The sequence below is a fragment of the Chaetodon auriga genome, chromosome 22 (assembly GCF_051107435.1).
Source record: "Chaetodon auriga isolate fChaAug3 chromosome 22, fChaAug3.hap1, whole genome shotgun sequence".
In the NCBI taxonomy this organism is placed as follows: domain Eukaryota; kingdom Metazoa; phylum Chordata; class Actinopteri; order Chaetodontiformes; family Chaetodontidae; genus Chaetodon; species Chaetodon auriga.
In genome coordinates, this window is record NC_135095.1 from 18771376 (window position 1) to 18791352 (window position 19977).

General features: G+C 48.0%; 1 protein-coding gene across 1 annotated transcript; it reads right to left on the reverse strand.

Moving 5' to 3' along the window:
* Nucleotides 1–231: 231 nt before the first annotated feature.
* On the reverse strand, nucleotides 232–14388 carry cand1 (cullin-associated and neddylation-dissociated 1). The gene is made up of 26 exons (XM_076722081.1): nucleotides 14068–14388; nucleotides 9276–9351; nucleotides 9061–9128; nucleotides 8826–8980; nucleotides 8460–8583; nucleotides 7825–7912; nucleotides 7547–7715; nucleotides 7358–7463; nucleotides 7135–7280; nucleotides 6897–7048; nucleotides 6580–6720; nucleotides 5890–6031; nucleotides 5574–5782; nucleotides 5326–5494; nucleotides 5139–5228; nucleotides 4887–5040; nucleotides 4568–4805; nucleotides 4182–4370; nucleotides 3748–3891; nucleotides 3411–3546; nucleotides 3158–3334; nucleotides 2861–2956; nucleotides 2469–2638; nucleotides 2199–2363; nucleotides 1961–2068; nucleotides 232–1586 (listed from the first exon to the last, which is right to left on the reverse strand). The coding sequence occupies exons 1-26, from the start codon at nucleotides 14133–14135 to the stop codon at nucleotides 1362–1364; spliced, it is 3705 nt and encodes a 1234-aa protein (XP_076578196.1). The 5' UTR covers nucleotides 14136–14388; the 3' UTR covers nucleotides 232–1361.
* Between the last annotated feature and the right edge of the window lie 5589 nt (nucleotides 14389–19977).

Genomic DNA, 19977 nt, shown 5'->3' on the forward strand with positions numbered 1-19977 from the left:
TGTTAGCAGCTCCTGTTTGCTGTTTTCTAAGCAGACTGATGACCGTTCGCTCACGATGCACATCTGAGGTGATGAAATCCTCTGGAAGGATCTGAAGTCTGAATGTAAAGGTGTGTTGGATGTCGGTGCGCTGAGCTCAGAGGAGGAGACGCACTGAGACTCAGACGCTCTTCAACCGTCTGAGGAGCTCCGACGCTCCAGACCAGAAGAAATCAGACAGAGATCAGAGTATGAAGGCAGGCAGAAATGGACCTTTTTATTTTTCTTGGGCGATAAACAACAGTGGATTGTCCTGACCAGACCAGACTGAACCAGATTAGACCGGACTGAACCAGATTAGACCAGATTTAACCAGATTAGACCGGACTGAACTAGATCACACCGGACTGAACCAGGTTTTACCAGATCGAACCAGACTAGAGCACGGTAGATGAAACAGGTCCTGATCAGACTGAACCGGCTGGGACCAGTTTGGGAAAACCGGCCTGACGGGAACAAATTGATCAGATTATGGTTACATTGTGTCACACACTGCGTTACCATGACAACAGCCACACAGGACATCAGCGGTGTCCAGTCAGGTCTGGTCAGGTTGGACCCGGTCCAATAATCTCTCCTCGTCCCCTCCTTCAGAGGAGTGAAGGAGCGAGGGCGGGTCTATTGAATCAGGCGAAACAAAGAAGCTGATTGGTCCACAAACAGTAAAACCCCGCCCATCCGTCATCACTCCCAGGCATCCTATTGGTTGCCTACATCATTAGCAAAAAAACAGAGCGAGCCCTTCTCCCATTGGTCACCACAGCCTCAGGCAGAAAAGGCTGTTTTTTCCCCATTGGTCAGTTTTAACACGCCAACTGTCAGTCACTCAGCAGCGGCCAATCAGGTTACAGAACAGTACCTGTGGAACTTTCTGGAATAACAAAAAGAAAAAAGAAACAAAAAGAAGAATGATGGTGAACAGGGAGATCAGCCAATCAGACGACCCCACTGGAAAAACAAACAGGAAGTGGGAGGAGCTTCCAAGCCTCATATGGAATTTATTTTTCTGGAATTTTTTTTGTTTTTTTTGTTCTTTGTTTTGTCCTTTTTGTCCCTGTGTGTGAGCCGTACATCCGTCTGCTTCCTTTCTCTTCCAACAGCTGATTTCAGTGCAATGCATCATGGAACGATCGATCGCTAGGAGAGGGTGTGTCACTAAACGTGTGTGTGTGTGCGTATGTGTGCGTATGTGTGTGTGTGTGTGTGCGTATGTGTGCGTGTGTGTGTCTGCGTCCTGTTGTCATGGAAACATGCTGCAGGGTTAGCGCTCCAGCAGCGGGGTGGTGCCGTGTTGCATCATGGGAATTTATTTGTCCATCTCTTTAACTGGTGTCCATGGACTCCATGTTGGCGGAGCTCGAGTCCCTCTGGATGGAGTCGAAGATGGCCGCCAGCTCCTGATTGGATGAGATCTGGGACTGGAACTCTGACATCAGCGGCGACTTCTCAGCCTCGGGGATCGTCAGCAGCGCCACGACGGCTCGCATCGCTGACCGCTTCAGCTCGTCCTGCTTCTCAAACTCCTGCTTCACCGAGTTGGCCTTCACCTGCGGAGACACAGGGGACATTTTCAGTCCTGACCTGAACCGACAAACAACGGAAACGTCAACAGTCAGCACGGCGGCGCTGGACGTCTGCTGCTCGGTCAATCCACGGGACAATAACAGCTACACACGCTTTGTGAGGTCGCAGTGACCTTTGACCTTTCACCACCAAGTTCCTCCTTAAGTTTAAGTGAGCGGTTCTGCTGAATCTGAAGAACCTCCCTCACGGCGTTCCTGAGACGTCACTCCGCCTCCCACTGTCGCCGGCGTGGAGGCAGAACAACCATGGATCCTACAATTACCCATGATGCAACTTGATACTTCAAGTGCTGACTGCGACATGCGATCCTGGTGGAGTGTGTGTGCAGGTTCTGTACCTTGGTGGTGCAGGTGGCTCTCAGCGGCTCCACCAGTCTGTCCAGTCTCTGCAGAACCGCGCTGGGACACAGAGACGACAGGCGGGCCAGCATCAGGAAGGTCAGCATCTGAAAACAGCAGAGACGAGCGGTCAGCGGGGACGTTTGTCAGACTAAAGCGCCTCCTGAACGCCATCGTTCAGACCATCTGAGCAGAGAGAAGAACAACGCGGTCGCGTGCTCTGGCGTGCAGTCGGACCTTGATGTCGTAGTGGTCCTTCAGGCCGTCCTCTACGTGGTTCAGGAAGGTGAAGATGTCGATTCGGTCCAGGCAGCTGTCCAGCAGAGTGTACATGCACTCAAACGCAGCTTTCCTCAGGTCCAACCCATCGTCCACCGTGTGTTTGAACGGACCCATCTCCACCTGCACGCACACGCACGCGCACGCATGCACACACACGCACACACAGATGTTACATACTACCTGTGTCTGTGTTCAGGTATTTCGGGGTCTTCCAGGTTCTCTCACCTCTCGGATCAGCTCCTTCCTGACTTTGGTCTCGTTGTACAGTTGTGGTAAAACAGAGTCCAGCAGCTCTCGGATCAGACTGGGCTTATTATGGGCTGCGGAGTTAAACGTTACCAAGGCAACACGACGCACGTTCAAGTCCGGGTCCTCCAGCGTCTTCAGGAAGTCACCTGAGAGACAAAAACGAGCAAATCAGAGACGGAGCAGGACACCAGCTCCTTCATCTCACGCTGTGCTGAGTAGTAAAAGGCCAGTACTTTGAAATACTGCATCTGTTACTACTTCATCATACTTTAAGCTTCAAACGTTAAACAGTTCATCTCTTCACTGTCTTCATCATTGTCTTCTTCATCACCTCGCTGCTAACATGGCTAGCTAAAAGTCCTTTTTACCTATGCAGTTCTTCAGCAGCGGGTCGATGGGCTGCGGCTGATCAGAGATGGTGAACTTTACCGCTGTGACCACGGAGCTCCTGGCGTACGACGAACCTACACACACACGCACAAACACGTTCAATAATCATCAATAAATCAACCAAAATCACATTACATTCTAATCTGTAAACCAATGAGGTGCAACTTGAGGAGACAGAGTCAGACTGATTGGCTTGGAGGAGCAGAGGGGCGGGACTTGTTCAATGCTCCCTCTGGAAGCAGGGTTTATCGGGTACTGATCAGATGACTGATTACCTGACAGCAGGTATCCTTTGAGGCGGGGCAGCAGGGTTTCGGGGTCGATCAGCGTCAGTTTGCCCAGACACTCGGCCACCACGTTCCGGGTCCCTTCCTCCTGACACTCGCAGTGTTTGAGCAGCAGAGCCCAGACTGACTCCACGTAGGGCTTCAGGCCGGACACCGACGCCGAACCTCGACGCAGACACACAGATTAACACCAAAGACGACGCACACGCACATTTATTCAGAGTCTCTGAGCTGCTCTTACTGATGATCTCTTTGAGCGAGTGCAGCAGGAGGTACTGCCTCTTGGAGGAGGAGATCTCCTGCAGGACGAAGGGCAGATACTCCGGAAGATTCCCCACCGCGATGCTGCCCAGCGCATATGAGGCTGCCGACTTCACCTGAGAGACGCACAGACGGGTTAATATCTACCAACACATCACTGAATCAGACTCTGGTTGTGATTCTAGCTTCAGTGAACACCTGACAGTGTTAGCATTTAGCTCACAGGCACAGCCTCATATGACGGTCACATGTCAAAAGCTCTTAATGTGAAAGTCTGAATCTGAAAGGCACTTCCTGGTCAGACAGGTGGGTGTTACCTCTTCACTGGAGGAGGAGAAAGCATCCAGGATGACTGTCTTGAGCTCTGGTTGGCTGCTCAGGTCCACATGGTGTCCCACCTCGCCCAATGAGAGCAGAGCGAGCAGTCTGATGGAGTCTGTGGAGCGACTGTTCTTCACGTCCTGAGAGCCAGACGAAGAAGAAACTTTAACTTTGGAGCCAGACAGACAGACAGGCAGACAGACAGGCAGACAGACAGACAGGCAGGCAGGCAGGCAGACAGACAGACAGACAGACAGACAGGCAGACAGACAGACAGGCAGGCAGACAGACAGACAGACAGACAGACAGGCAGACAGGCAGACAGACAGACAGACAGACAGACAGGCAGGCAGGCAGACAGACAGACAGACAGACAGGCAGGCAGGCAGACAGACAGACAGACAGACAGGCAGACAGGCAGACGGTTTACCTGGATGAACTGTCCGACCACAGCTGGGCCCTCGGTGGGGCAGGCTCTGGTCAGAGCGGCGACACATTTAGCGATGGAGCAGTAGGCCTGTTTGTGAGGCAGAGCGGCGCTCTGGGAGTAAACTGGACCAGTCAGCATCCTCAGCAGGTCCATGTAACCCAGACCAGGGGTCTCTGTAGCCACTAAGGCCTGAACACACACACAGAGTTACGACAGTTACAGTGACTTTTCACATCACAGGGCAGAACCACTAATATTCATAACGTCACTGAGGTCACAGACATGAACCAATCACAGTGTTTAACGTGGGAGACAACAGAAAACTTCATGTTCATCAGGTTCTTTGAGGTCGAACGTCTGTATGAACCAATTAAGGAGAGCTTCACCTGGTAGAAGTCCAGCATGGCGGCGAGCGCTCCTCCCTGCAGCAGCGGGGATCGAACCAGCGCGATGAGCTGCTGGAGGATGTTCCCTCCGCTCAGCTGACCCAGCGAGGACGGGTGAGTCACCGCCAGCGTGGACAGGAAGCTCAGCGCCATCTGAGACACGTGCATGTCGCTCTCTGAGATGAGGGGAGGCAGCTCGGCGAGGACGGCGTCCACCATGACGGGAGTCACCGCAGAGCTGGAACACACACATTCAAACTGTGGCTCTGACAGGAAGGAGCGGGCGGCTGTGGGCGGGGCCAACAGGCGCGTGGGTTACCTGTAGTTTCTGAGCAGGATGTCGAGAGCAGCCAGCGTGCAGAGCTTCAGGGCTCTCTGGTTCTTGCGCAGGAAGGAGGCGAGGATGGGAACGGCGTCGGGGAGAACTGGCCTCAGATCAATTTTCAGCGGCGAGCCGGCGATCAGCGTCAGAGCTGACAGAGACAAACACACAGACAGGAAGTCAGCAGTTCTCACTCTCTGCTCTTGTCAAACGCTGGCTCCAGTCGTGAGCCTGGGGGGCGGGGCTTACCCTTCACTGTCGTCAGTCTGGTGATCTCGTTCTTGAGGCGTTCTAAGAAGATCAAAAGCGTTCCAGGAAGTTCAGCAGGGAGCCGGTCACCTACACAACCAAACGGGTAGAGAAGACGAGACACCGGTGAGTCAAACAGGAAGCTGCGTCACGGCGGACATCACTGCGATGGACGGGTGGTGGTTACCGAGGTTGCAGATGATCTGTCCCATACAGGAGATGGCTCGTTCTTTGACTTCCTGGTCGATGTCGGCGGCTTTCAGGCGTCTAATTGTGCAGGTGAACAGGTCGTTGATGTAGGGGGAGGGGTCAAAGCTGTCGGAGCCCTCTGATTGGTTGTCCAGAGGCCGGATCACCTGGAGGAGACAAAGAGTCGAATCAGCTGTAAACTCATCAGGTGACATCGGATCCGGAGGCGGCAGGTTTGACGCCCACCTTGACGAGCTGCTGGGTCACGAGCAGAGCCTCAGAGGTGATCTTGTAAAAGGGGTCTCCCACGCACGCCACCACGGGCGGGACGAGGGCGGGGACGTGAGCGTGGAAGGCGTGAGCGGGATGCGTGACCATGATGACGTGGAGGCAGGCCAGGGCGTCGATTTTTAGGTTGGAGCTGCTCGACTTATCGTTCAGAGAGAAGATGATACCTGAAAAACAACTCTGATGTCACAAATACTGACACAAATACTGCAATGCTGCTCATATCAGGGAGGCAGGAGGAGTAGTAGTACTAGAAGCAGTGGTGTAGTATTACCTGGTATTAGTACTGGGATGTGCTGAGTCAGGGCTCCTGGGAGGACGTTCACCAGCTCAGTCAACATGTTGAAGCAGCACTGACGGGTTTTCACACTTTTCTCCTTCAACTGCTTGTGAAGAGCTTTGACTATCATGGGGACCTGCAGAGGGCGAGAGACATTAACAGAGAGTGAGCGTGAGAGAGAGAGAGAGAGAGAGAGAGAGAGAGAGAGAGAGAGAGAGAGAGAGAGAGAGAGAGAGAGATAGAGAGAGAGAGGAGACCAACGCGACTACTTCCTGTTTTCTGTGGTCGACAGTGCAGGATGCTGAGGGCTTCCTGTGACTGAAACAACAGAATTTAACCAATCAAAGGGACAACAGCGACATCTGCTGCACAGAAACAAAACTGCAACCAGTGAGGAGCTGAACACACAAGTATATCACAGTACGCGGTCAGAAAATACTACTTCTCCACCTGAAGTACGGCTGCAAACAGCATCTTCATTGCCATCAGTTTTGTTCAGAGCCGTTAATGAACAGCCAGTTTGCTGGTTCACGGTCAGCAGTTCTGTTCTTAAGGTCGTTGGAGGGATGAAACCTGGATTTATATTTGTTTTCTAAATCTATATATGAGTCATGTCTTCAGACTTCCACAGAGAAAGTGACATGTAGACCTATAGTGGAAACACCTGGTTGTCAGGTACGTTACCTGACTCTGCAGCATGGTTAGCGGTGTCTCGCCCTGCTCCATGGCGTCCGGATCAGCCAACCAGCTCTGAGCCGGTCTGGTCTGTTTGAGCAGCGACAAGTAGGCGTGGAAAACATCCGCCTTCACGTTCTCCTCCCGCTCCTGCAGACACACAGGTGGGTCCAGTCAGACCGACAGGTGTGGATCACAACAGACTGGTCGATACAAAGAAATGACTGGAGGTTCCATCAGTAAGTCAGTGAGTCAACAAGTCGGACTAGACGAAAACAAAGCGTCAGAGCGAGGAGGCGAAGGAGGAGGAAGCAGTGAGGAGGCACCTTGAAGCGACAGACGAGCGCAGGAGAGACGGAGCGGTAAAACTCTGGCAGCATCTCGTGGCGAGTCGAAACGACGGCGTCCAAACATTTGGCGGCCGCCCGGCGAACCTTCCAGCTCATGTCGTCGTCGTCGCTGTACTCGTCGTCGCTGCCTGGACACGGAGACAGAGCGGCTGTTATCATCCACCCTGCGGGCGGACAACTACGACCTGATGATTTACTCTAAATAATTCCTCACCTTGGTAGTCTTCATCGTTCTGCTCGGCGTCCATGGCGTTATCGTCCTCGTCTTCATCGTCAAAGTTGTAGTTGGGGTCGTAGGTCAGGTAGCGAAGGCAGATAGAGATGACCGTGGGAACGTGAGGGTAAACTTCTTTAGGACACCTGGAACAACAACACCAAGGTCAAACGAGAGCGTCACGGCCGTCGCAGTACTTTGGTAGTATTACTGCGTGTTTTACCTCCTGACGAAGGACTCAAAGGCCTGGATGCAGTACTCTCTGAGCTCGTCATCGTCAACGTTACAAAACTTCACCACCAGAGGAATGATCTTCTCCAGATACTCGCCTACAGAGAGACAGACAGGCAGAGGGTTAGAGGTGACGAAGGTGACGAAGGTGATGCTCAGTAAAAAACTCGTCTCGTCTCACCGATCCGGTGTCCGGCCTGTCTGCTGATGGCCGCCGTGCACTGGATGTAGGTTCTGGTGGTGGACATGTTGTCGTTCCTCCCCAGCTCAGTCAGAAGGTGCTCGATCAGGTCGATGAAGACCAGGTTCCCGCAGGACATGACCAAGTGTCCCAGAGCCATGATGGTCCTCTGAAAAGGTCACGAGAACAATAAAACAGCTGTCAGAGGGACAGAAAGACATCGTGAACATGTACTGACTCCTGAAGGACATTTGAAGCAGCGTGAAGGTGAGTCGTACCTTTCTGACAGCCAGTCTGGGGGAGGTGAGCTGAGGGAGGAGACAGCTGAGGATGGAGGGATGGAAGTTCACCAGCAGACCTCCCTGTCTGCAGAGAGACGGACGGACAGACAGATGGACAGACAGACAGAGAGACACAGAGAGAGAGACAGACAGACAGAGAGAGAGAGACAGACAGAGGGACAGACAGACAGAGAGAGAGAGACAGACAGAGGGACAGACAGACAGAGAGAGAGAGAGAGACAGAGGGACAGACACAGTGATCAGCAGAGACAGATTCATGTCATACTGTGATGGAACCACACCGGCATCGTTGCTGTGAATTCTGTTTTTTCAGACAGGACCATGAACGCAGCAGCTGCCTTCTTCTGCACTGTCACACTGATTAACTACAAACAGCACCTTTCTACAAACACTGACTCCAGAACAGTCTGGACTCACAGACGGTGACGAGGCCGTTTACTGTTTGAACATTTGATTCTGGAACAATCCTGTTCAGCACTGAACCAAACACATGAAGTCTGGTTCTGTTCGTGTAACAGACAGACAGACAGACAGACAGACAGACAGACAGACAGACAGACAGAGAGACAGACAGACAGGCGGACAGGCAGGCAGGTGGACAGGCAGCGCACCTGCAGAGCATGTCAGCCATGATGTCGAGTGCCTCCAGCTGGACAGACACGTCTTCCTGTTTGGCGATGGCGCTCGTCAGACGACCCGTTATCTTCTTACAGACGCTGGCAGCTAAAGCAGAGCCTGAGGGACAGAGACAGGCAGCGTTTAAAGTCCTGACGTCCGTCTTTCACCTCTGAGCAGCAAACAAACGCAGAGACGGCATCCGCGAAAGGACACAGAGACGCGGTGGACAAAGTAATCTCAGGAGAGGATGTAATATTGAATCTACCAGAGAACGGGCCACACGTTCAACATGACACAACTTAATGTACGTGTGGTACAACGTGGTAATACTCTAAAAGCAGTATTTGTTGTATTTTTACCGCTGGAGGCGGGCGGTAACTCTCCAATCACAGTTTTGAGCCCGATGGAGGAAATGTCTCTGAGTTGTTCTTTGTCCGACAGCATGTTGGTGCACAGAGTGTCCACGATCGTCTCCACCTGGTACTCCTTCACCTTACTGACCAGGGGCCCCAGGCTGACGAAAACAAACGCACCCACGGGTTAAAGATGGAAACACAAAGGACGACAAACGCAAACCAAAAAACAGGCTTTTACCATTTGACAGCCAGATTCTGAACTTCTCCGTTCTTGTCCTCCAGCAGTTTGAGAATCATCCTCACCACCTGTCAATCAACACATCAACACATCAACACATCAGCACATCAACACAGGGATGTGTTCAAAATGAAACCTGCTGAAGTCGAACTGACTGGTTTTTAAAAACCAGTACACTCGCCCATACAAACCAGCTTCAGCTGGCATAAACCGACCTTCCTCTCGCTGTCGTCGTCCAGCTTGATGGAATCTTTCTGTAGCTCCGTCATCAGGTCGTTCGTGGCCATAAACCTGCAGAGAGAACGAGAAATAATGAAGTTTATGATAGAGTTCATCAGAAACCTGAAAAGCTGCCCTGGACTCAGAGACGTCCTCCACGGTCGCTCGTTTATCTAAAAACCAGACAGTGTAGATTTGATCAAAGTGTGACAGACGAAGTGATTGATGGTCAAACGAGGGACGGCTTTGGGCTTCATCCTCTCTGACAGAAGAAACACACGACGCTGAAATTCAACGACGTCCAAACTCGGAAAGAAAAGCAGAAATCTTCAGACTCAAACAGAGCGCAGCTGTGGACGTCTCCCGGCCATCTGCCAGTCCATATTCTTCTTCTCTCCTCGTGCTTTCTGCTCATAGTAGAATCCAAACAGCGCCACCGCCTTTGACCGATGACCAATCAGGGTCCAGTCTGTTTTGGTGAGGCAGGAACAGCTGATTAAAGCCTTCAGTGTGACTGAATGAAACCACACAGCGTCCGCTCAGCCCAGCGTTCACCATCTAACGCGTCTGACAGGTGGAGCTGCTTAGACTCAGCCTAAAGTCTGAGCTCAGGACTAAAGGATTAGTTCCGATGAGCCACAGCGACGTTATTAGCTCTTTCAGAAACTGACCTCTTTCATAAATAGGGAGGATGGAAAATGGGGACAAACAGAAAATGACGTCATACTTTCTTCCATCTGGTGCTGCAGACTGACGCCGTCCATTCGTCCACAGGACGGAAAAACTAACGTACACAAGCTGCTCGCAATCACTTTCCAGAGGACGGCGAGGACATTAAGCTTCCTCACAGGAAGACTCTGATCAAACAGGGCTCCGCTCCTCTGGACACATCACCTCCAGACTTTTCCAGGACGGTTTTCATGAGGATCCTGCTGGTGTGACGGACGGACATGTTTCTGTCTGTGGAGCTCTGATTTAAAACAGCAGACGAACATGAACTTTAGACGTTTTAATGTCACTACTTTTACTTCCATCTCCACCAAGTGCTGTCACTGTATTCTTATTTCTTATGGTATGAGATGATCGTATTTTAGAAAAGTCAGAGTTGAGTTTGACTGGGTTATTATTATTATTATTATTATTATTATTATTATTATTATTAGCCACTGACTCTCAGCCCCTTTACTCGTGATAATAAGTCTTTGACGAGGCTGACCGCACCCACTGAGAGTTACCAAAGCTAAACATTTCATGTCATGTGATCCTCAAATTTAGCTGAAAAACACAGAACTGAACTCATTTAGCTGCTGTTTCATTATCATCCACCTCTCAGCAAAAAGCAGCACACATTCAAAACCACCGCTGAGCCACACCTGAATCACACACCTGGAGCCTCTGCAGGCAAAACAAGCTAGCAAGCGTTAGCGACTGAGCCAAACATGCTAACCAAACTAACATTACTCAGCCATTTAAAACAGGTGAAGAAATCAATTTTAATCAACGAACGCTGATTATTCTGGGATTAAATTATGATGTCATCCATCCTCAATGTGATGCCATGTGACACACGACATAACCAAAAGCAGCCAATTAAAGGCCTCGGTCCATGAAGCACCACCTGAACGTGAACCTGATTTGGTGGATTCGCTCAGTGGATGCTGTCAGCTCTGACACAAGGCACAGAAGTTCATTCAGCCAGGATATTTGACTTTTTCTCTCGTTTTCTGTGTGTTTTCTATGACTGGAACAGCGGCCCACAGTTTCCAGGACACCAGGGCGGGAACCCGTCGAATATTTTGCCCCACATCCGAGCGCTTCCTATCTGCAGGGAGCGTGTCTGATCCAGAATGTGTGTTTTCCTCCGACGGCCTGCAGAGCGAGCATCTATCAAAATTAAAAAAGCAATTCAGGTGTGTCTGACAGCTGAAAATTTGGAGACACTCGGCCTAAACAGAAAGTGAAATGATCTGTCCTGCAGAGCTTGGGACGCTGTTAAAGACACAGATCACGCCTGAAATTACTTCCTGCTTCTCTTGAACAGGGTCAGCAGCAATTTCTGCAGCAATGGGATTCTGACAAGTCTCACAATTTCACGGATTTCTTGTACTGAGAGAGCTGCTGTCACAAGTGATGAAACTGATTAGTTGTGCTGCCAACTTTGGTTGTTATCGTCCTCGAGCAGCTTACAAAGGAGGGTGTTTTGCTGTGAACGTGATCTGTTTAACATGAGGCTTTTTCAGGACTGAACCGTCTGATCTCACTGTCCTTTCCTCTTTAGACTCGTTTCTAGTCTTTTCCATCTTTACTTTTAAGTCTGAGGTCAAGGCCGGAAAATGCTTGAAATACTGATGTCACCATACGGATGAGGTTATTCTCCAATATCAATATACCACATGAAATAACCAACTAACAACTGTTTTCATTACAGATTCATCTGCTCATTCATCGTCTCAAGTCCAACCAAGAAATGTGTGGTTCTGTTCAGCCAAACGTCTAAAACCTCAAAGTCTTCAGTTTAACAATCACACGACTGAGAAGAGCAGTAAATCACATCCGAGGAGCTGAAACCACAGAATCCGCCATTGAAGCTTCATTAATGGAGGATTCGATTCATTTTTCGCCGATCAGCTCTATCAACACACAGACGCTCGAAGATCGTATCATCATCATCATCAGATTCTGCTGAAATCAATGAACCACACCATCTTAATATGGGCGGCTGACACTCTCACTGCTGCACGCTGACACACTATTCAGCCTCATCCACTGAGACACTGAAGCCACACTGTTTGTTCTGCTTTCTGTTCATCACTTCAAAACCACGCATCAAAACGAAAGAAAGATCGATACGCTGTACCGCCAGCTTTCCATAAACGTGACTTAACACACAACGATCAAACACACCTGTTACCTAATTCAGTCACATAATACAGTGAGTGTGACACAGTGAGGTTAAACACTGATGTGGGATCAGTGCTGCTTTGGCAGATATCCTGATCGAAGGGGAGAAGAAAGTTTTAACTACGCAGACCTCGATTTTTTAGCGCCGTCACAGACTTCAGTTATTAATCTGCAGAGTAGGGTTTATTTCTGATCACGTGCAGATTATCTTCTTGATTAAAGCATGAATCATTTTGTCCGTTTTACTGTCCCTCACACTGTCCTGGTGGCTCAGACGATGTCTTCAAAGTTCTCTTTTTTGTCCAACCAGCGATCTAAAACCTGAAGACGTTCCATTTCTGATCCTGTGAGACAAAGTGAAGCAGTAAATCCTCACAGACGAGCAGCTGGAACTGGGGCATGTTTGGCATTTCTGCTTGAAAAATGACTTCAACGACTAATTGATCATGAAAATAGATCAGATTCATTTCCTGATGAACGACTAATGCATAAATCAACCTTTCAGTTCCAGTTACGACTGATAGACATGAATAAAACTGCAAAAATAAGACCAAAATAAACCAGAATTAAGCTGCAAATCAGAACTTTCATCACATGAAAACACAAATGCGTTTTCAGAGCATCGAGTGTCAACGGCCTGCTGCGAGAAAAGAACATGAAACGTAACGGAGCAGCTCGGAAACCAGGACAGCTTTACACTTAAATAATCCGCTGACTGTGTCTCAGGTAAGTATTTGGTTAATAAAATGTTGATAATAAGTGAAAATGCTCATCACACGTTCCTAAAGCCCAAGATGATGTTTTCATGTTGATTGTTGCGTCTTTCCAGCAGTTTAAAATCCAAATATCTTTAATTTATTATCAATGTCGAGCAAAAGGAAGAAGCTGGAAACTGAGACTTTAGCATTTTTACTGGAAAAGTGAGATTATACAGACACCATTAGTCACTCAACAAAATGTTTAATGAACTTATTGCCTCAGCTTTAAAGTGAATATGTTACTTCCTGATATTGACAGAATAAACAAACCTGATCAATATGATCAATATGTTTCAATAGAAGAGTCCAGAGAGAGTCGAACCAAAAGAAGATGTCATGTCCTGTGAAACAAGCCATCATTAAGACCAGTGTGCACCTCACAGCATTTAAACACACTCCTCACCTCGAACTGACTGATGACACGTGAAACTGATTGATCTAGAAATAAGTACATCACTTAAAATCGATGCTTTTCGCATTGACAACATCCACCTCTGTCATGCGTTTAAGTTCCAGTCTGTTTACATGTTGGTATTACCTGAGCTACCAATGCTACCACACCCCCAAAACATCATGCTAGTTAGCCGACACGAAACACGAACGTTACTAAACTGCATCAACTGTTAGCACCGCCACTGCTTGCACGACTGAGAACCAATTAGCCGATATGCTAACTTCACATTTAAATCCACTGTGCAAGATGCAGCGCAACAATTCATACACAAACGATGGCTGACATCACGCTAGCTTGCGGCATGACAGAAGTTAGTGTTGGCAAAGAGCTAGCCAGCTAGCAGGCAAGCTAACCGCTAACTGGCGGTATTTTCCTGCAACTCGGCCGTCAGTTTAGCTGGATGTGCAGCAGGTTAGCTTGCTAACCAGCTATTAACGCTATCGCCCTGTTTTAACCGCTGTCAAATCAAACGCTAAGGAGCGAATGCTGTTAGCTAACTAGCCATCGATATGACGATGATCAGACAGGTGGCAGGCTAGCAGTTAGCATGACAGCCTGAGGCCTGATACAGCCATCGTTAGCTGTCCAGCCGCTGTTTTTAACACAGAAGACAAGCAGTTTGAGCTGATAACACAAGCCGTGCAGATAGTTTGCCTTGCCGAGGTCTTATTTTACCTGAAATCCTTGTCGCTGGATGTCATTTTCTCCAGCAGGTTGGAGATGTGGTACGAGGCGCTCGCCATGTCGGTGCTGTTAGCTGTTAGCCTCCTGCTAGCAGACTGCGCTCAGTGTGTGTGTGTGTGTTCCGGCTGCTGATTGACTGGCTGTCTGTGTCTCTGGCTGTCCGTCTGATTGTCCTGATGGTCTGATTTTTTTAGGTAAATTGTGTTTCTGGCTCTTCTGCTGCTGCTGCCGCCTTTCTCTCTTTCTACAGCGACTGTCGCATCCCGGGGCGCGGAGTTTGGTTTGTTTGAATGGAGCTCCCGTTCTCTCTGCAGAGGGGCGGGGTTAGCAGGCTGGACGCTGCGGGGTCGAAGGTCAGAGTTTGAGCAGTTATTTTTTTCCTTTCTCTGATGGCCACGATCGCCACAGTATCCTGATATATATTTATTTTATCAAAGATATTTGTCAGGAAACATTTGCACACTTCGCAGGAACAACGGGTTTCACATTGCACATTTTCTTCAACATTTGCACATCCTGTCCTCTTCTGACAGCATTTTTCATTTTTAAACAGATATGTTTTACATTGTTATACTGTTGATATTGTTTTATATTTATGATTCTTGATGTTTGTGGAACTTGTTTTCTCTCTTCTCTTACTGAGTTTATTGTGAACACTAACAAAAGCATGAACACACTCACACACACTGACAGGACTATTTTTTCATACTGATTCTCTTGGGCTCAGGAAAAGGTGAGGAGGCTTCATGTTTTCAGAGTATCTGGGAGTGAACTCGGTGAACTCTGTTCGGTGAAGGCATGTTGTGCACAGGCAGCGCTTGAATTTGCTCAGAGAAAAGCTAAACAAAGCTTTTCGGGAGCGGAGCTGCAGGATGGTGAGATGTTTTCAGCACCAAACAAAATTCCCAAATCAAAATGAATGTTTCAGTGGTAAACGTGTCAGATTTACTCAGGGTGCTGCAGTGACCTGATTAGATTCAACAAAAAGGTTCAAATGTGTTCGAGTCCATCTTAAATTAACGCTCTCAGGCTCTTTATGCGCACTGACAGAGTTACTGGTTGCTGTTATTGTTCCTCCTACTGGTTACAGAGTGGTTTTAGTATGAATAATGGAAACAAAACCGTCCTCAATCTGAGTAAAAACACATTCTGCTGCTCAGGTGAAGCTTCGGCAGTCTGAGTCAGTCCAATCAAATCTTCCGAAGTTAAAGTCTTTCTTTCAAACAAAGTGGATTCACTCAGTTTGTGTGTCCTTCACCATCCGCCTGCAGAGGAACACAAAGAAGAAGAAGAAGAAGAAGAAGAATCAGGGGGAGACATTCCCCTTTATTATCACACAACATGCACTGGACACTGCACACGAAGGTGAAATTTGTCTTCCGCATTTCTCCCATCCTGGTCGTCCTTCCTCCACGGCAGACCAGGAGCGGTGGGCTGCCATCCAAGCGGCGCCCGGGGACCCAATTGCGTTTAGGGCAGCTCATTCAGGAAACACTCATTTCTATTGTACTTCTACTCGTTTTATTGGTTCCACACAAACAAAGTAATCATTGGAATTAGAGTTGGAGGGCTGATCAATCTACGCCGTCTGTGAACACAGCTGTAGCAGAAGATAATGAAGGCTAATGCTGGGATGTGCCTCCACGATATTTAATTTATTTTGAAAAGGAAAGAAAAAAGTTCATGAATCCACATGAAGCAAATGATGGACGTTCAGGCGGAATGTACCAAATCCAACATCCACATTTAAACTTGTCCTGCTTGTCCTGTCTCACAGTTTCCTTTCCCTCCTAAAGGTCTCATAGTAACATCAGTCCAGAACCTGATGAGGCTTTTCCAACAAAACTCTGAACAGGAAGTTTTCTATTGTAGCTCATATTAATCCTCAGTATGTTCTTAAGTCCAGTACTTGAGTTAATGTGCTTAGTTACTTTCCACCGCTGCATTTCGTGCTGGAGTGTATGAAGTCCTTCACTCTGCATAAAGCTTTGTCACTTTTTGCACCACAGTGCCAGAAGTCTCTTCCTGTTTCTCTTTGATTATCTCGACCTATTAATGACTTCAGGAAACAACTAAACTGTCTGACCTCTCGCTGTGTGCACAGACAGACCTTCTCTTCAACGTTCTCCGAAGCACTTTCCATCCGATAAAGTGCTTCTGAAATAGAGCCGAGTCTATTTTATAATCTCCTGCTGATATAAATCACGACCTGCATCACCTGCAGCAGGTGTCTCCATTCAGAACGCTCCGTGAGAGCGACTTCCTGTTTGCTGGATGAGCTGAAGTCAGAGAGAATCAAACACAAATGTATGGAGCTCCTCATCGGTGTGTGTGTGTGCTTAGAGCTATATTCAGCACATTATCCTCTGCTTAATAATGAATCACCCACACACACACACACACACACACACACACACACACACACACGCACGCACACACACACACACACACACACACACAGGGACATTAAAACACACAGTAAATTCATACATTCAGGAGAGATTCAGGATATTCAGGATGCTGTTTTTGTTTATTCATTCTGGCTGAATGCATTCAGTGTGTGTGCGTGTGTGTGCGTGTGTGTGCGTGTGTGCGTGTGCGTGTGTGTGTGTGTGAAATGAGTCACAGATCAGTTGAGTGGGATGTTTACAAACCCCCAGGCGCTCTCTCTCTGTTGACACATAATGCAGCCACTGACATATGCATGCTGTGATTCGTCTGTTTGTGTGTGTGTGTGTGTGTGCGTGCGTGCGTGTGTGTGTGCATGTGCGCGCGTGTGCGTTAATGCATTGACAGTATTTGACAGTAATCTATGAAACGAGGCTCCAGCTGCATCACTACACTCGCAGTCTTCTTCAGATGTCTCACAGGAAATGATCGTGATTATGATTGTGAAGACGATGAAGATGATGATAGAAAAAAATATGATGAAGGTGTGATGAATAAAGATCTATTCCACTTGAGTCTAAGCTGGCAATGATGGTGATGACACCCGTGAATGGTAGGGTGATGAAAATAATGCAATCAAGAAAAAGATGATGATGACGATCATGAAGAGGAAGATTATTCTGCTGATGATGAAGATGATGATGGTAGATTTCTTTATGAAAGTCAGGTGTTTTGCACGACTGTACTTTAAAAACATTAAATCATGGAGCATTTATTTATCTGGAAAGAAATACAAATACTACGTTATTGTATAAATACTCTAAGCTGGTACCAACAGCCCAAACAACTGGAATAAATGGCCAAAAGTATTTGGACGCCTTTGTCCTGCACTTTGTGGCCCTTTGGAGGGGCCTGACCCCTCAGATTGGACACCACTGTACTAAATAATGATATAATATAATGTAATATATGATCAAGGAGTATTTTTACATTCAGTATTACTTCTTTTACTTGAGGATCTCAGTCCTTCTTCCAGCACTGCTGCTGCATACAGTGTAAGGTCAAACGTGTGTGGACACCCCAGTCCACGCGCTCCTGGTCTGGGTCTGTTTTTCCTGCTTTGGTCTCTTTAGCTCCAGTGAAGAAGAAGCTCACAGCTCCATCATTCAGTGAAGTTTCAGACGTTCGTGTTCCTCCCACTTTGTGTCAACAGTTGGTCTTTGTTTCGTTCCTGTTTCGACACGACAATACTTCAGTGCGCGAAGCTCCGTGCAGAAATACAAAACTTTATTAATTCCTGAGGGAGAAACGAGAAGACACACAAGTCAGACAGCTCACAGCAGCCCACGACAGTGTGACACTACACACCAACCAACACACATCCCGAGAGAGCGTCAGTGCAGCTCAGGAACCAGCCTGGCTGCGACATTAAAAGACAATACATTCATACAATCAGTGCATTAGTAAATAACATCAGACCATGTGTGATGCAGCTAAAACAGGTCCAGCAAAGAAAGGCATTAAACACAAACGTTAAACAAAAGAGAATTTACAGATGAGGCTGCAAACACAACCCGGACTGTGGATTTAATCTCCGTCACTGATGCTGAAAACACATCAGGAAGGACATTTTTCACAGCCAGTAAACAATTACAGCAAGCAGCAACTCTTTCAGTGTACATAAAGAGCCTGCCAGTGCTATTAAATGTGTTTAAATGTCTCACAATTCTGCACTTCTGCTGCTAAAAAGCTTTGTTCAGCTTTTCTCTGAGCAAATGATCAGAGCTTTAAGGTCGACTTCAAGCAGAGAGCGAAGAGTTTCTAAAAGGAGCTCTGCCTCTGCACAATCTGCCTCTTCATTTAAAGCCTGCGAGGAGTGAAACAGCTCCCAGACACTCTGAGACGAGACAAATCCGTCCTCCCTGCTCGCTGTGGAGGAACTCGACTGGGCCGCACAGACCTCAAACACACCGCTCACCTGAGGGAGGACCTGGAGCGCCCACTGAGAGCTGACCTCTCTGACGCTCCTGAAGGAGAGTCTGGAAGCAGAAGAGTGGAGGCTGTTTGTGTATGAAGTGTTACAGACAAAGGTCACATCTGATCCCACCTGATGTTAACATGGAGAGCTTGATCACATCAACACAAACAGCCTGAGAGGGCTGCGCTCAGACGAGGCTGCAGTCGCTCTGAAAGTATCGATGAGAGTTCACAAAGAGTCCAAGTGGACGAACGGGTCCTAACGTGTTCATGTCCAACAGATCTGAGGCTTTTCTGAACCTCTTTGTGGCTCCGCTGGCTGATGCTTCTCTGCTTCACCTGTGATGTAAAACACTGCTCAAGGTTTGATATTCTTCACGGAGGTATTCGAGGACGCTCGTTTAATAAAGACTGCTCTGGTATGTGGTTTACAGTCACAGCAGCAGATCGAGGCGACGCTGGACTGTTGATCAGTCCTCCACTTTGGTCCAGGCTGAGATGTCTCAACACCTCCTGGATGGATGGCTGTGAAACTTCGTTCAGACGTTCATGTTCCACTCAGGATGACTTGTGGTGGTCCTTTGATGAATTTTCCATCTGGTAAAAAACACCTGTTTGGAACATTCCACAGGTAAACAGGCTCATTGGTAACAGGTGAGAGGATCATGATTGGGTATGAAAGGGGCGTCCTGGAAAGGCTCAGTCGATCACAGAGGATGGAGCGAGGTTCAGCACTCTGTGAACACATGAAGGAGATGAACACATGAACACATGAAGCTGCTGTCAGTGAACACAGTTTGTCTGGAAATGACTGATTCAGGCTTTTTATTTTACACACAGTCCGGACTGTCCTGGATTCAGGGTTGTGCCTGAAAACCAAACACATTCCCATCAGCCTCAGCTGTACTGTGTTTAATGCTAATTAGCAAATGTTAGCATGCTGACATGCTAAACCAGGGTAACATCCTGATATTCCAGCTTCCCCACATCGGCCTCTTAGCGTTGTTGTATAGTGATGAACTGCGGTGGATTTTGGTCTGAATGGTGGAATCATCACGTCTCTCTCTCTGTCTCTGTCTGTCTCTCGGTCTCTCTCCATATTGAGGTCAGTCTCTGCTTTTTGTCTTGTAGCCTGCAGAGACTCATTCTTCCACTTCACTGCCTCTCTTCCTCCACCCTCTCTCCACATCTCCACGGGGTTGAAAGATGGCTGCTTGTCACATTGAAGGCTGTCAGACAATCACAGTTGTTGTCAGACAATTAATCTGGTGTTTAAGATCCACTGGTTTGGATCCAGTTTGTCGTTCCATTCGTTTGTCATTCAGTTTTGTTTGTTTGTTTGTTTTTTCCATCTGTCAAACCATCAGACCCAGTCCACTGTAAAATGTAAACCAGTTTATTTGTCCAGTAAATTTAAAGTCTTTAAACCCCTTTAACATAAACTTTACACCCAAAAAGATGAACAGAAAAATGAGAAATCTGTACTTGGCAAACTATAGCCTCCTCATGTTGTGCCTGATTTCTATGCCTTAATTG